The 17603-nt window shown below is 39.2% G+C and overlaps 1 protein-coding gene across 9 annotated transcripts; it reads right to left on the reverse strand.

The window, feature by feature from the left end:
- Nucleotides 1-321: 321 nt before the first annotated feature.
- Nucleotides 322-16702, reverse strand: sh3tc2 (SH3 domain and tetratricopeptide repeats 2). Of its 9 annotated transcripts, none has more exons than XM_081383168.1 (19): nt 16484-16677; nt 13548-13652; nt 12950-13048; nt 12185-12310; nt 11700-11827; nt 11486-11591; nt 11044-11187; nt 9932-10133; nt 9684-9757; nt 9071-9266; nt 8629-8762; nt 8319-8369; nt 6346-8064; nt 5572-5749; nt 5294-5444; nt 4996-5118; nt 4699-4849; nt 1800-1996; nt 322-1390 (listed from the first exon to the last, which is right to left on the reverse strand). In XM_081383168.1, exons 2-19 carry the CDS (start codon nt 13570-13572, stop codon nt 884-886), a joined length of 4311 nt encoding a protein of 1436 aa, XP_081239294.1. In that variant the 5' UTR covers nt 13573-13652; nt 16484-16677; the 3' UTR covers nt 322-883. The 9 variants fall into 9 exon arrangements, with proteins under 9 accessions (XP_081239294.1, XP_081239293.1, XP_081239292.1 ...); XM_081383167.1 differs by having other exon boundaries at nt 323-1390; nt 6346-8067; nt 16484-16622; XM_081383166.1 differs by lacking the exon at nt 13548-13652 and having other exon boundaries at nt 323-1390; nt 16484-16702.
- Between the last annotated feature and the right edge of the window lie 901 nt (nt 16703-17603).

Raw genomic sequence — 17603 nt, forward strand, 5'->3', positions numbered from 1 at the left:
ACAGAAATTGCCAGAATATTTTTTTTATGGGAATATATCGATATTCATCTATCCGGAAGAAAGTAAGAGCGTAAAATCAAAATATATTTATGAAGGATGCTACTTAAATGAACGGCTCAGTTAAATGCAGCTTTCTCATCTTAATCACAAAGGAATATACTTAGACGTGATTGAATCACCATTCACCACAGCCAATATCTCCCTCTAGTGGAGGATAATATAACATACAATGTTTGAGTAGATGCTTTTAATCTTTGAGGATAACGCAAACTTTGAGGATTAGCCTACGGCAAAAGATAAGTAACCACAGTAAACTGTTTTTGATGTATATGAAAACTCTTTTATGGGCCTTTTAAGCACATGATTTATGTAGTTGCTGTGGCAAATGAATGAACTGTATCCGAAATGGTCGTTTGTGGTTAAAAATCAAGATGATGTTTAATGGTTAGGTTTGACGTTTAAGAATTAAATGCCAATTTACCCATGAATTACTTCACAATTTACAGTACACACATACTGTAGGCCTGAACATAAAGCCAGTTCTGGTTAAGATTTATTCAATGAGTGCTTTGTATAGTGATCATGCACATGGAACCATGTACTGTGTCCATGGACCTTGAAAGAATTTCTTGAGTTTTAATTAAGTAGCCTAATAGTTTTAAAAGTCCTCAGGGAGGGTAAAAAACAAACATATTTACAGATATACAAATACATATTTACAATTATGCAAATTTGTTAACATTCTTCTCAAAACACTAATCGAAAATATATTATGATTTTCAACATTTGACATTTGTTTTTAAAAAAAAAGAGAGAAAAGGTGTCTTATCGCACAATTAAAAGTAGTGCATTTTTCAGAGTTATAGCATTATGCACAAATCAATTACAATATAATAGTCAAGCCCTCCTTCATTCTCCTTTCATGAATGTGTTTTTTATCAGGACAGGTAGTCTCTGGATTGATATTATCAGCAGGCCCTGAGTCTGTTTCCTCAGATATGTTAGTGCAGCCTGTGTCTTCTTTGTGACTTAAGTTAGAGAATATGAGCTCAGATTCTTTCAGGGCATCGATTGTGTGGCTGGTGTCGGTCATGCTGGACTCTGTGAGAGTACTAGTGCCACTGCTGGAGTCTGACTGACCAGCATTGGTGTGAGTGTCAGATGCTGTCTCAGCCAGGTCTTGATGTGTTTCTTCTGTGTCTCCTGCCAGTTCCCTCCTCAGACTTTGCGCTCTGTCCATGTAGTTCTTACACAGTTCGGCATCAGGCATGTAGTTGGCATGGATCTCTGCGAGCTTCATGTAGATTATGTACAGTGTGCTTAGGCTTTCTTTGTCCTCCAGGGCTGCTGCCAGCGCTAAATGGTAGTAGCCCATGGCATCAAATGCATCCTAAAACATAAACAGCAATAAACATTTACATTCTTCATAAAATGCATATACCCTGAATACTTGAGTTATTTTTATAGCTACTTTGGGCTTTATTCACTAATAGTTTATATGTGCAAAAAAACGTTTTCAAAAAAAAAAAAACTTGTTTTAAATGATGCATGAAAATTATTCTCAGATGTGAATACAGCTAGTAGCCTAGTTTGCATAAAACACACAACCATGTTATTGGTGAATGTTATTTCAGCATAAAACGTTCATAAGCAAACAAACATGCCTGTCTACACTGGTTAAATCATAATAACCTGTTTTTTATCATTTCTATGTATGAAAACCAGTAAATTTCTTCTCTTACATTCAAAATGTTCAATCTGGAATGCATGTAAAATATTAAACATTACGAGAGTCTCACCCGTAATCTGTATAGGGTCAGATCAGCCAGTCTGCAGTATACTTTAACATAGTACCGAACTTCAATATCATGTTCAAATGCAGTGGGGCAGAGTGAAAGAGACTTCAGGTAATAGTTCTCAGCCATCTCATACTTCCCTAGAGAGAAGTAGACTGATGCAAGACGATGGAAGGACACTCTCTCATTCAAAGTAACATCTGTAAGAAATACACATCAAAACAATGTCAGGTTACTACTTTTTCCTTTCTGTCAGAAAATAATGTAACCCCAGTTTAGCTAACTACCATCACACATATAATTATGTAAGAAAAATAGATTCAAATAAATAAATAAATGGCTGAGCAAACTGCAGTGGGAAAAGTACAAGCTGTCCAAATCATTAGAGCACTTTAAATTTCAAAGAGGATCATAAAGAGTAGAGTTTAATGTAGACCGGATGCCGCCTCAGATGCTGACAGTGAGCTTATACTTTTGTTTGATGTGCTTGAGAATTTAGTTATTCTCTAAATGTTCTGAATTAAAAGTCATACGCATATTTCCATTTCATTTAGCAGTTTGTCTTAGCAGTCACTGAGCAAGCGCCTATGTGTCAACCAGACAGAGTGCAATAATTCTGACTAAAATTATGCATTTTGATCAAAAATGTGTTGTTGGGCATAAAATGTACGTATATTTATGGTATTGATATTTAAAATTGATATTTATTCACAAGATCAGTTAAAACAATTGAATTGGAAGCTCCTCTGACAGTACAGCATAAAAAAAACAATGCATTATGTACTTTGAAACGTTCCAAAAGCCATTTGCAAGCCATTTTATTTCTGCAATGTGATGCATTACAGAGTGAAACAGGATGCAGGGTAGGGGTGGGGGTGGGCGTGGGCGATATGGCAAAAATATCATATCACGATTTTTTTCAGGAAAATCACGATTCACAATTTTATCACGGTTCTTTTTTTATGTTGGTTTTACTATTTTGCAAGTGACTGAGCATTACAGCCAAACTAATGTCTTTGTAAGATAAGAACAAAGATACACATTACATATACACAACATACAATATACAACTGAAAAAAAACTGCTTTATGCTTTTCACACCGGCACAGGCACGGACACACCGACACCAACATACACACACCGGCAATTATACATTGATACTTATTAAAGTTCTCAGAGAGAGCAGTGAGTGATTTTCTCTGTTTTTTGTTGTTTTATTAACATTAAAGGGATAGTCCCCCCCCCCCCCCCCAAATTAAAATTGTCATAATTTACTCTCTCAAGTTGTTTTAAAGGGTAAGTTCGGTATTTTACACTTAAAGCCCTGTTTACAGATCGTTTCTGATGAAACAGAACGGTTAAGATTAAAATTTGGACACATGCTGCTGTCCCGAGAATTTTAGGTTTATTTCGCTTTCCCCCCCATCTACACAATGGCAGCCTATGGGCACTGGAACAATCCTTCATAAAACGCATTAAACTTTCGTTTACAAAGACGTGAAACTCACCGAGTTGTCAGGGGTGTTCACTGATATGCTCACACAAAAATCGCTGCAAAAGATGCTTTCCAACAGGTGTTTTACCATTCGTTGTAAAACTGTGGATCTATTTTTCCAAACGTCTCACACCCGTAGATTCTTCCGTTGAGAGCTTGAATAGTAAACACTCCAGGCCAGTTGGTGGCGATAATGTACCTTTGCCAATTGCAAGCAAACCACTGGCATTTAATTGAATACACAGAAGAAGCAGAAGAAGAAGCGGCAGAGTAATAGAGCTGGTAAGTCCCGCCCCTTCCGCTAATCCCCCTGGACCTCTAGGTTGAAAAATCGTCAATGCAAGTGAATGGGAGAAAATAATTATTTTCTGGTCCCGTTTGAATTTTGCCATGAATGTGAACATATGTTGTCTGTGAATTTTTTATATAACTTTTCGTGTAAACAATGCTACAATTTAGCGGGTAGAAGTTTGATACGGTTAGACTTTGTGTGAGAGCACTTTGTGGACTACAACTCTTCGCTGCTTTCGACGCGTTTGAAACGTCAACACCGCTCGCACACGGACACTAGCTCACGGATCCCGCTAAACATGGCTGTGTCTTTGGTGCACTTCACCGCCTTCTTTCAGGGAGAGGACAAAATCGTTGAGGTTGGTGAAAACCACGGGTAAGTCAACTTTATGGGGTGACGTCACATAGGCGACATGTAGTCTTTCTTGTTATGTCTTTTCCACAACTGCTAGCCGAAGAATCATACCATATACTGTCAAACTCATAACATGAAAAGTTATATAAAAAATTCACAGACAACATATGTTCACATTCATGGCACAATTCAAACGGGACCAGAAAATAATTATTTTCTCCCATTCACTTGCATTGACGATTTTTCAACCTAGAGGTCCACTTGGGGTTTTACGGATGGGCGGGACTTACCAGCTCTATACCGTACCTCACACAGCTCGTCCAATACAAGTCAATGGAGTTGGACAAAAACTACGATAAAACCTGTTGGAAAGCATCTTTTGCAGCGATTTTTGTGTGAGCATATCAGTGAACACCCCTGACCACTCGGTGATCACATGTGATAATGAGCTGATGAGTTGAATCAGGTGTGTTTGATTAGGGAGACAAAGAAAACATGCAGTGTTGGGGGTCCTTCAGGACAGGTTTGGGAACCACTGCTGTAAAGGACATGTGTCTCCAGCAGGGGGCAACATAGGTTAAGACTTACAAGACACAGTCAAACTGACTTTCACTAAAGTTTTCTTTCTTTCTTTCTTTTTCTACTAATTTTATGTGGCCCATAGTCAGAATTTACTGAATAGTGCATAATTGGTTTTAATTTCTATGGTTATAGCTTTTCTTTGGTTCCTGGTAACGCATCTGTACTGGTAAAGGTCTTACCAGTTGTGGCGCTGACCTGCACTGCAAGTGTGGCATACTGCAGTGCTTCCTCGTAGTGCTTCTGCTTCATCAGGAGCTCTGTAAGTTTGCTCAAAAGCCTGAACTCTGAGTGCACATCTTTAATGCTGCGTGCAAATGGCAAACTCCCATCCTTTAAAAAAAAAAAAAAAAAAAAAAAAAACCCAGCAGATAGATTTAGAAGATGTAGGAATCCATGCTTAGTCACATGGTATACATCTCCTAACCATTTTTGGATTGTTTTGGTAATATCTATTGGGAACTCATAGTGAGGCCTACCCTGTAAAAAGGAAGGGCAGCCAGTTGGTTTCTGTGTCCTTTGAAAAACACATCTCCTGCTTCCTCATAAATGCTCATAGCAAAGCATGGGTCATTCATCCTCAGGGCTGTCTTTACTGCTGCCTGTAAACATTTGTTTATGGAGAAAGAAGTTATCACAACAGCTGATAAAAACACATGTATATGATATGGCAATAAAGTTGGCGGGATATGTTGGTGGGATATTTTTCCAAATGGATATGCAAAAATAACTTTAACTATAACTTTTGAAATACCCTACTTCGATCCTTTGACTTACCTGTAGGTACATGTCAGTCAGTTCATCTTCATGAATCAAATAATAGATACGGCCCACTTGCAGCCATGTCTCTGACTCTTCCAGTCTTTTCCCCAGGTCTATGGAGATCCTTAAGCTTTGCTTTGTGTAATCAAGTGACTTCCTCGATGACCTGCAGTGATTTTTATAAAATAATTACTTTTGAATTCACCAGTTAATTTGTTTCAAATGGATCAAGTTTAAAAGTATTGACAATGGTACTATATTATGTCGTATGTGCAGATTACAGTAACGCTTACTTCTCAGTGTTGAGTGAGAGATAGAGGTTGCTGAGGAGTTCCAGGAACTCTCCTTCTAGCTGTTTATTCTTTAGTGTTCTGCACAGCCCTACACAGTGCTCATAGTAAACAATACACTGTCCATACAGCAGCAAGTCAGCGTAATGGCGACTTAGAACTTTTGCCACAACCATTTGACCTGCATTTGGAAGGAACTTTGTTATTATTCTTACACTATAAATGAAATACTGGCATAACAATAATTCTCTGTTCATTTAGAAATAAGCTTTGTGACGTACAGAAGTTTTAAAATATTTAGGTGACTCCAAGAAGTATTTAGACACTTAATTCACAAAATATCTGAATTTCATTGCATTACTTATAACATTTTAAACTAATTGGCATCTGCAAAGAAATAATGCTGGGTTTTTTTAGAACTAATTTCACTTTTGAGATTTTTTTATTATTATACATTTTTTAATCAGTTGGACTTGTGGTCGTTTTTGTGGTTGCAAGTTCCCCTCAAGTTCAAACCAAAGTTCTAGACTTTGAACAATATGTTTATATTTTTCATATTTTGAAACCAAGCAATCTTCATTTTGTGAAATGTTTTGATTGGAAATTTTGATGGTACTATAGGCTATTTCTTTTAAATCAATGCTATTCATTTTGAAATGTTGTCATATAATGCAAATACATTTATACATTTTAAGTTTAAGTGTGCAAATACTTTTTGGGGCCACTGTAGCTATCAGGTATAGATGCAACCTAAAACATCAAATCTTGAACACTTACTGTGCAGATTTTTAGCACTAATAGCAATAAGGAGGCCCATCTCGAAGCAAATTCTGACCTCCTGACTCCCTCCTCTATCCTTGTAGCTCCTGCCCAGCCAGAGAAGAGCCTGGACATGCTCCTGATCTGTGGGGCTCTCTGAGAGAAACTGGAATAGGTGCAGGGAATTGAGCAGGAAACACTCTGCTAGGCCCGAAGCCCCAATAGATAGAGACAAGCAACCCAAGTTAGCCAGAGCTAGTGCTTCATTACGCTTGTTTCCATTCTCTCTGGAGATCTGCAGAGCGCAATAAAAGTTTCTTGCTGCCTCCTGAACTCTGCCCTGTTTGCGGAGGCATAGGGCTAGGAGATTGTAGACTACACCACGCTGTGTCGGACTGTCGGTTTCATTCAAAGACTTAAGCAGCGGGTGCAGAGTGTTCTGAGCTTGTATGGGTTCCTCCGTTAGGACCAAGAGCCAGGCCAGCAGTATGGATGCCTCGAAACCCTCCTCCTCATTAATTTGACTTCCAGTTTGTGCTGCCTGTTGGGCAAAGGGCACAGCTTTCTCTAGAGCTCCATGCTGCTGGTAAACACTAGCTAGGCTCAGGCACAGGTCCCTTTGAGTCCTTGGGTCTTTCCCTTGACTAGCTATGGACAAGGCCTGCTGAAGGTAAACCACCACCTGTGTAGGAAGCACAGAATTACTTTCCTTCCAGTGAGGATTAAGCCTGGCTGAGTTTCTGATAAAGAGTTCAATTTTCTGGAATGCATCATCCAAGGAATGCTCTTGTCCTGAGTCTAAACTTAAAGAAGCTAGTGTGAGGTAGGGCAAATACTTTTTATGATAAAGCCTGCACAGCATCCAATTGAGATCAATTGGGGCAGTTGGCCTCTCAACTTCAGCAGACAAAGTCATGGTAAGGAACTGAAGCCTCTCTACAAAAGGTAAAGCATCCTCTATTTTCCTTAGACGGATGAAGAGACAGAGGGAGAGGTAGCATGTCCGAGCCTCTAGGTACTTGTCTTTTTCAATTATGGCTTTGCGCATGATTGGTTTGAGCAGCTCAAACTCATCCACAGAGCAGAAGTTGTGGCAGGGAAGACACAGAATCAGAGCACTTGCCTTATCCAGCGTGAATGGTAGCTTATCCATCATCTTCTGTTTGAGGTAAACAGCAGTGAGATTAGTGTACAGGGCAATTAGAAGTGGCTTGTCATCAAAACCATTTACAGGGACCTTTAGAGCTTCCTCAAAGTACACTCGCGCTTGCGAGAACTTCAGTTTCTTGGCACATAACCGACCAAGGAGGAAACAAACTCGCCGGTGGGCCCAGAGCATCCTGCCTTTTTTAGCTCCTTCCCGTAAGTTTTCCAGATGTTGAAGCACCTCGTCTTCTGGAAGGCAATTGAAGAAAGTGTCCAGGAAAGAGTAAGAAAGGTCGTAAAGAGTCTGTAAAGTGTCCTGGAAATATTCCAGGTTGAGGAGGGTCAGGATTGGGTCACACCTCTCTGCTTCATCAGCCTCCCAGATACCTTCATCCATGAAGTTTGGAGGGTCTTCCTCATATTCGTCCATCTCTCTGAAGGTGTCCTCCAGGCTGAATGAGAGGATCTCAGAGTCTCGGTCCAGATGATTCCGAGAGGCATGGAATGATTGCCGTGGGGACGAGTGGTAGGGAGTTACGTCACTCTTTTCAGATATGGTGCTTTTTCTTTGATCCACTGTAGTTTTCTGCTCTGCTGATTACACAAAGTGTAAATGTCAGAATTTTCGATTGTACATAGAAAATTATGCAATGAAAGAGAAGGAGAGAAGGAAGGAAAGGAAAATTTGGAAGGTATGACTGTGCAACAAAATGAAGTACAAGTTGGTGATTGTTAATTCTATACAACTGGAAGTTGAAATAATGTATGAGAGCAGTGAAAAAAACATCTACATTATGTAGCAACATTTCCTCATATCTTATACAAAACTTTGGAAAGGGGCTTACCTGACATTGGATGGTTTCTTATGTAAGTGAAATCAGAGTCATCAAGTCTGTCTGCAGTGTGAAAGAGTAATTTTATCAACACAGGATGAAAGAAAGCACAGATTTGTCCCACTTAAAGGGACAGTTCACCCAAACATGAAGATTCTGTCATTTACTCACCCTCATGTCGTTGCAAATCTATATGAACATCTTTCTTCTGTGATTCGACATGAGGGTGAATAAACTGGCATAATTTCATTTTTGAATGAAGTACTCTATTCCTTTAAACAATATTAGAGGTCTCACTCTCTGTGAGTGCATCATCTCTTACCCAATCTGTACACAGTGCTAATGTCAGTGGAGAATAGATTTGCCAGTACATCAGACTGACAGGGCTCAAGGCAAGGGTTAAGTTTAGATAGGGCTGCCCTTTCCTCCTTACTCAGAAAGACCAATTGTCCATCGCTGTGCAAAGCCAACAAAGACAACATTATCAGCCACATGACTCTCATTCGGATCGCTTCATCACATCATCACATAACTCCACTAGCCCCCCTTCCAACACCCTCATCACCCCCAGCTAGACAGAGGCACATTCAACAAAGGTCAACAGAATAAAATAGCATTTGCCAGCTGGTTGCTTTCAGTTGGTATGTCAGTATTGTTGAGAAGCACATTAGATCAATGGTTTTATAAAATAAAGAGAAGGTCATTCGTTCGAGCACAAGCCGAATCTATGAATATTAATAAATACAGTTGAACTGTTTACTTACAGAGGCTCAATACTCTCAGGTTTTACATGGGCCTTGTGAACAAATCCTATCTCTCCACTGGTGTGGTGTCTTCCTATGAACATGTTCAGAGTACTGAGAAGAAATCCTTCAATCTTGATTATGTCTCCCTGGCGTAAGTGCAGCTCATCTTTATCCATTGGGTAATGGTCCACTACTGCCACACAGGTACCCACCACTAAAAGGGAAGCCAAAAAAAAAAAAAAAAGAAGACAGATTTGTAGTAACACTCAACTTAAGATGTCTAATAATTAAACAAATATTATGGGTTCAATACAAGCTAAAGTCAGCTGACAGCATTTATGGCATAACTTTACCCTTTAAATTTTTTTTACAGTAAAATCATCATGCATATTGTTTACGTCTTGAGAATATACTTTTGAATCAGCGAGTATTTTAACATTTTTGGATTGGCCCATTCACTTCCATTGTAAGTGCCTCACTGTAACCCAAAAAAGGAGGGACAAGTCAAAAATATATTTTGGGATAAAATAATTTTGTGATAATCTACATTGTCACATTCTGCTGACTGAGCTTTACCTGTACTGAACCCTGAATATAAGGCAATCTTGAGGAATAGTTTCCAGATACTCACCTACAGGATGATCAAAGAGGCCTTCTGTAACTGGAATCCCTCCTGCATTTCCAGGATATTTCTTAAGGAACCACCTAGGAAGAACAGTCTGTATTTGTAAGGGATAATCTTAAATGTTTCTTGCATGAGAACAAGTGTAGAACAAAAGTAGCTGTTCAACCAGACAAATCTGTTGTTACAATTCATTCTTCCCACAAAACCTCATATTTACTGTAGCTAAATGTGCTTCAAAATTCAGTGTCACTCACTGGTAAAATGGATAAGGCAGAGGCTGCATATCATGAACAGGGACTAGACCATGTTGACCCGTGGACAGCAGCGTACCCTCCCAAATGGCCTCTTGTCCTATGTCTTTCACCATGACCAGGTCATTCCTCCTGTAGGTCAAGGTCAGCTCCTCTTCCTCCTCTTTGCTGTCACTGTTGTATAAAGTCTTGGAAAAGAATGTACCTGAAACAATAATAAGATGTTCCATAGTCATTAATTATTCCTGATTTATATTCTTCAGTAGGTTCCTAACATACTTTTCAAATTTTCAAAGTGGATTCATAAACAAGTTAACAAGTTAAGTTTGCCCCATAAATTGATGTTTTTAAAAACATATATATGGTTATGTCTGCCTTATGGCTCGTTTCCACTGAGTGGTATGGTACAGTACAGTAGAGGACAGTAAACGGTAAACCGGTAAACCCTGATCCGGCTTGCGTTTCCACCGCCAACAGTACCCTTACTTAATAGGCATGGTGTAGCAGCCTATGCCGGAAATAAGCGATCGACGTCATTTTCGTGCGAAGAAGAAAGCGACATAGTAAACAACAATGGATGATATACAGCAGATCTTGTTCTTGCTTCTCGGCATGTTCGTCACAAGAAGACAAGCACCGACATTAGGCATTTCTCAATATAAAGTACGCAAAGTTTGGACTTGCCAAGTCTAATTCAGGAGAATGACTCCCGAGGACGCGAGTCCGGTAATTCTGCAAATGGAACAGCGCATTCTTGAAAGCGTCACTCAACACGCTCTGCTACTCCGGTTATCTCTGTATTTATATTAAGTTGTTAAGTTGTCCGTTGTCTTAAGTAGAGGAAATGATCAAATACTAAAATTATGATAAAATTATCTTTGGTATGAAAGGGGTGGCTAACATTGTAACTATAGTAATGATTCCCAATCTTGTTTTCAACTTATGTGACCTCTGAATCGGTTAAGCAGCAATGTGTCAATAGTGGACTTTATAACAGACTAGAGATGTGTAAATCCATATTATTTGATCAGTTTCTCAATTTAAGGTTTGTTTACTGTTTGGTTAAAGGTGATGTTGTTGACTGCAAGTCAAGTCAGCAAATGGAGGCTTCTTACCTTCCTGTAGCAGAAGTCCTAAGTAAAGAGTAGCTAAGTGGTCTTCATCCACTGTTACGCAGATCTCAACATCGCTCAGCAATGCAGGGTCCAGCCAGAATGACTGGTCACATAGAAAGTTTTCAAGACATCTTGCTACATATCCTAGAATATAATAGTTTTACTTGTTAAGCTATAATAGTTATAATAGTTTAAAGAAATTATAAATATACTGCAGAACAGGGTTGCACAATCCTGTTCCTGGAGATCTGCTGTACCTTCCTGCAAAGTTCAGCTCCAACCCAGATCAAACACAACTGAAGAAGCTAATAAAAATCTTCAGGAGCACTTGGACAGGTGTATTGGATGTGTGTGTGTACTCTGCAGGTAGGTAGATCTCCAGGAACAGGATTGGGCAACCCTGCTGTAGAAGTACTAGCATGTTAGTTCAACTGATACTAACCGAGTGCCAGGTAAGTGGAGAACTTCCAGATCTCCTCGACAGTCTTAAAGGTGATGATAAAGCTGTCTTTCTCTGCATGAACGGACACTAGTCGTGCAGACAGATCCTGTGTGTATAGTATCAACAATCACTTAATGCAATGAAGATTGAAATAACTTGCGTGATCAATAGTAATAAGTTCATAAGTGGTGCCAGTTCATGTTCCATGTCTGACCTTGAAGAGCTGGACGACATCCTGACTGTTGCTTTCTACTACTCGGAGTCTTGTACGTAAGGCCTCCTGAAGCTCAGTGTCAGGTGACACACTAGATCGGCGTCTCCCACTAAACAACAAAACAACATCTCCAAGAAGCAAAAGGGAATGGAGTTAATATCCACCACAAAGAAACCAATATTTACGATCAGTTGCATTAGCAGCAACAGAAATGCTGTAGTGATGTTGGGTGTGATTTATTACTGCAACATCACAGCGGTAGTATGCTTAACAAACCAGTAGGATTTTCTGCAGGAACAGCACTATGAGTGACCACATCACTAAAGGCGTACCATTAGGGCACAGGCTGAGTGTACACATTAAGGAAGTCTGGCATTAGTTGTGTGAGTATGCTTAAGAAGTGTAGCCATTAAAGGCCATTATGGAAATGGAAGCCATTATTTCAATGCAGATCTACAGGACACAGAGATCCATGTTGCAGGTACCTGGAGAGAAGCGTTCTCCTGCTGAAGATACTGTGCTGCTTCCGCTGAATGTTTCCTTCCTCTTCCAGTAAATCTCTCTGCTTCTGCCCTCTGCCTCCGCCTCGGCCTCAGCCTCCACTTCCTCATCTGAAATTCCAAAACAAAGGAAACTGGGGTCAACGCAGCTTTACAGAAATCAGTTGCAGTTGGTGTGTAGTTCCGTGAACTTTAATAGCACATCAGAATTATGATTGTTTATGGTTAATCAGTAAACTTACAGAAAAGTAACACTGAATGACTGAAGAGTGATAAGAGTGATGCCCTGTTTATTAATGAATAATTAAAGACAAGAAGGTTCCCTCTGTCTGAAGTTATGCACTTCCCATATTTGAATATGAATGGTTATCACCATATACAGTAGATCCTTATTCCATGATACAGTTGGTGCTAATTAGTATGTATATGAAAAATTTCAGTGCTGTTTCTATTTACAAGCTCATAAAGTTGTGGACATAAACAGGAAGTGCAAGTCATATCATAATGACTCTATAAATATCAGCCAGGTGGCTTAAATAATAGCCTCTTCCTCATCTCCGGATGGGTATGACCTTCCCAGATTTGTGCATTGAAAAGAGAGAATATTCCATATAGTTGCTTACTATCATTTATTAAACAAAAACACCACATTCATAATAAGATAATGTAACTCTCTGTCCCATGGGTTCTTTTATAATTAAATTCAAACATTGCTGACACACTTATGCTTGACTCAAGAAATCCTCTTACCAGCAGTCATGGCGTCATTGGGTGGAAAGAGCTCACTGACAGCTGCTAAAGTGTATGGAGGGTCATTCCATAAGGCATCGAGCTCAGCGGGCGATATCGCTATTGAAAGGGAGGGTGATGTTTAGGGGAGTGTTATTAAATTAGCTAAATGACAAGCTGAAGCTTTTAGGGTAAATGCCTAATCAAAACGACACGATCGATTTATGACAAAATAACAGCCTTCAAATATAGAAAACGTGCAAAACACAGACCAAAATCTAAGACGGGGAATTTGCACAACATGCAAACAGTCAGTGGCAATCATGGCAAAACATCGTTAGCCCTCGTTTAGAATCAGCCTAAAACTTGGCAAGAGAAATATTAAAAATACTCATTGGTTGTCAGATTGATACAATCATCACAAAAGGAGAGTATTTGCAAGTTATTAGTCAACAGCTGCTAGTAAATGATCTAAAATCACATAAGCAGCAAAACAATATACCAGTAACGCACACAGCAACAATAGTACATAATTAGTAACAATAGACAATCACAGCAATGCGCACAAACAACAAGGCACACAAACTGCCAACTAAGGGAAGTACACATCCTGCATTACCTTCATGGATAAATCTATTACCCATGACTGATAGAAACAATGTGATGTCTCCCTGTGAAAGTTACTCTTCTCATTGCAAAAATCTAAAGCCAGGGTGGGACCAACCTGAAAACGAAAAGCAGTTTCTGAGGCATGGAATTGGACAGCAGCTGCAGCATGCCATGATGTACACAGCCAGCTTCAAACACGGGTTCAATAGTGCCCGCTCGACGGTAGATCCACTTATCGATGGAGTCACTCCTCTCCCTCTCTCTCTTCCTGTCCATTTTCCTCTTGTGCATAAAGCTCACTCTCTCTACTGCTCATTTCTAACTTCCATCTATTTCGTTCTCTCCCCTTTCCTCTCTGCGTCCACTCCGCAGATGAGGGAAGCACTCTGAAGCACTGCTGGCATGTTTGTGTGGGTAGGTCAGTGCCTCTCTGTGCCAGGGGTTCTTCTGGAAAGTGAGAGCAGCCGCATTCTCACAGCGCTGACATACGGGGCCAAAGGCCCAGTGAATTAATAGGCATTGCTCACAGCAATTTCTTTATTTACTGGTACTAAATTTCACTTTTCTCTTTTGTCTTAGATGGTATAATATAAAGGCTGACAGTTCTGACATTCTAACATGTATGGCTCTTAGAAAAGCTCAGCCCTCTTTATAACTGGCATCATTACTTTCTGCCATTTTTTTCATTGCAAAGATCTAGTGTGGGTGTAGATTTTAAGACATTGTTCCTTTTTAAAGGAAAGAAAACCAAATAAATATGTAACAGTGCTGTTTTTGTTTTTGTAGCTGTGCTGTTTTAGCCTTGTCTTCCAGTTGAAGAACCACTGATCGCTAAAGAATTTGATGATTGAGCACTCCATCAATTTTGTGTAAGAATGTTGTTAAGAATGAGGTTTTTAAAGAAGTTTTAGTGCATTGTCAAAAGATGTCTAACATACTCAAACCATATTGATAAATCTTTCTCAGTCTTTTTTTGATGTGATTGTCTCAACTGGATTGAATGTGTCTCCCTGTCACCACTACTGTCTCTGTTCATGGGCTTAACAAAGAGTGTACTTATCTATACCGAATACTCTTGCTCATGTTATTATTGTTTTATAAAGAGAGAACCCAGTCAGATTCTAATTGAATCTTGTGAGTCTGAGTCAGCTGTAAACAGTCAGGAGGAATTTCTCAGCATTCCTCCTTAAAGCTGCAGTCTGTAACTTTATTGGGTTAAAAATGATCCAAAATCAATTTTTGAGCAAGTACCTTACCAGCCAGTGTTCAAAACGATCTGCTTGTCTTAGCTCGATTCAAAATGGTAAGCTTGTAATAATGTTTTTAATTCTAGTGGTACTGGTGGATTTCCGCGGGAAATTCGAGCATGTCTTTGCGTCATTACGTCACATCTGTACACATAAAGAAGAGTCTCGGCTAGTAGGCTATATTGCGTGTGAGGATGTTGGAGGTGGAGATTTATTGCCTTTTCTCACAGCACTTGATATAATTAAACTTATCAATTTGATGGCGGATCCAGAAAGGTTCAAACGACAATCACCAGTGACAACTGGAGATTCACCCGTTGTAAAATGCAAAAGACTTCAGACTTCGGAGTGGCTACAGAAAAAAGAGACTGCAACCTGGCTCATGTGAAAACAAGGATAAATATCGGAAGGGCATTAAATGTAGTCACACAATGCTCATGTCGTTAACATTAACAGTTTGAGAACAAAGTATAATTTGCACGGTTTGACGTGATATGATAACTGATAAGAGATTGTTAGATTTAATCAGCACGATTTACTGCAATGCTTTTTTCCCTTAGTTGGTCAGAACAAAAGTGGATGTTACTTGTTCAGATTACATTTTCCAAAAAGTAGAATCTGTGATTCCAAATGACAGTATCCACACTGGTGCGGTGACTGACAGCCGCACATTCTTCTCAAAACTTTGGATTCATCCGTGATGTGCCGTGCCGTGGCACAACCCACGTAAAGTTGATAATTCCGCGTATAACTGCATTTGCAGATTTCGAACTGAGATGGCGACAAAGAGGAAAAACTACAGACTGCAGCTTTAACTCTCATAGAGCATCTCTCTGTGGCCTTAACAGGCTTTTTTAACACCATAATCAAGTGTTTTGCTGTGGAAACACTCAGTGTGTGAATCATACATTGGCTTTAAGGGGGTTACTCTCTAAAGACATTTCTTTTTATGGAAATTTTGTTAAAATGTTAAAATTGTAAAAATCTTAAATTATAGTTTTTGATAGCCTTGTGATATGTAAATAATACTAAATAATGAAAGTACTTCCTATGTTTTGTTAATGTACCGGCAGATTTTTTTATATATATAAAAAAATTTGGCGTGAATTTGTGAAAATGTAACTTTTTTGGCCATTGAAATATTTGAAAACCATTTTAAAATCGGTGTGTATATTAATATAATAAAAAAAATATGTTGTTTTAAGCCAGAAGTTGAATGTTGAATTCAACATTGAAGTTGAATGGTCCCATGCGCCTGGGACTGTGTATTTAGTGGTGTTTCTCTGGGTTACTGGTTCAGTGTGTGAATGTCAGTGAAAAGAACGGGGTAGATTTGTAACCTGAGTAAAGGGTTTAGACTCTAAGTTTAGAATGTCGCCAAAGCCCAAGCAGCACATGCTGGTACGATTAAACTGTTCTATAAAACAAGTTCTTAAAACCTAGTTGGTGAATAAAATGGTATATTGTTAGAGAAATAAATGCTCTACATTTAAAGAGACAGACTTACAGACAGACTAGCTACAAACTATGTAAAAAGTAAGTAGAGACAACTAAGAGTCTCAACAACTAGTTAAAAAGTAAATATACTATAATTCAACCACTTGTCCTACTTCAGTTCAAACCTTGCAATATATTAACAGCAATTTCAACTGAGTACACAGTCACTCATACACAGATTAGTTTCTGAGAGAGAGCGTACCTCTGTCCTGCTGACTCCCGGCTGTGTGTTCGTTCCTCATAGATCTGTCAGTATGTGCTGTGTGTGAGTTGGCGAAAAGTTCCTTTTAAACTTACTAAAACTAACCATCATAGTCCGCAAAACTCATGTAGGGCATGGGGTGTTTGTGTGTGTGGGTATGTGTGTGTGTGGGTATGTGTGTATGTCCTTGTGGCACAAGTTTAGAGCTTTTGCTGAAGGAAGTATGTAAACTCCTCCCCTAAATGATATGCTTTTTTTCTTTCTCTCAGTTTCTCGTTTTCTCTCTCTCTCTTAGCCCAGCCCTCTCACTCCCCTGCTCTGTTGGACTCTAGGTCAGGTCAGAAGGTCTTCAGTCAGTTCATAAGGTGTTAGATAACCTTCAAACAAACACTCTTAAATTAATGACTCAGCAAATATAGAATATCTTTCTATTCATATCTAATCAGATTCATGAATCCAACCAGTTGTCTTTAAAAAAAAAAATCAACAAAAAGGAAAGGAATAGCAAATGTTTGAAAAAAGTAATCCTTCTGGTCCGACTTGTTTTTTACAGAGCAAAACAAAATGCCTCTAGAGTCCCTATCAACTTCATTACAATCAAATACGCCCTCTTGCTCACATTCCATGGGTGCTTTCTACAACATATCCAGATAAACGTCCAGACACATATACAGTATGTGTGCATTCCCACCTTGTCTTGAGTAAAGATAGCAAATAAATTTCTTATTTTTTCCCCCTTTAAATCGTTATTATTTATTTTGCCAAGAATTCCCCATGCTTCTCCTTTGGCTCTATCTCGTCTGTAGGTCAGATAACAGACTGGGCCTTGGCTCAGCTAGTCATTTCTTGCTTTTCTCTCCTGGTTAAATATAAACCGACTCCAGGTTCTATACAGACTGTTGTTGAGCCATTACAAAAGTCACCCTGAGAAAATATATTGTGAAGACATGTGACTGGCTGACTGGTCTGTGAAAGAAGGCAGTCTGTGCACTACGGTGTGGCTAATTCCTGCCACAAGTCTCAGATGGGCTTGGTAAATGGATTAAATACCACATCAACGATAGAGAATCAAAACCCCCACACTGGTGGAGCCATGTGCCAAAACCATAGTCACGGCATT

Source organism: Scardinius erythrophthalmus (assembly GCF_964197995.2).
Source record: "Scardinius erythrophthalmus genome assembly, chromosome: 13".
In the NCBI taxonomy this organism is placed as follows: Eukaryota; Metazoa; Chordata; class Actinopteri; order Cypriniformes; family Leuciscidae; genus Scardinius; species Scardinius erythrophthalmus.

Excerpts from the sequence above, each read along its gene's own strand:
- sh3tc2 (XM_081383163.1), bottom strand. The coding sequence starts at position 13,710 with ATGGCATGCTGCAGCTGCTGTCCAATTCCATGCCTCAGAAACTGCTTT. Across the intron at positions 8,763-9,070 it reads CCTGAGAGTATTGAGCCTCT|CGATGGACAATTGGTCTTTC; the intron begins GTAAGTAAACAG and ends GGCTTTGCACAG. Across the intron at positions 8,068-8,318 it reads AAGAAACCATCCAATGTCAG|CAGAGCAGAAAACTACAGTG; the intron begins GTAAGCCCCTTT and ends TTGTGTAATCAG.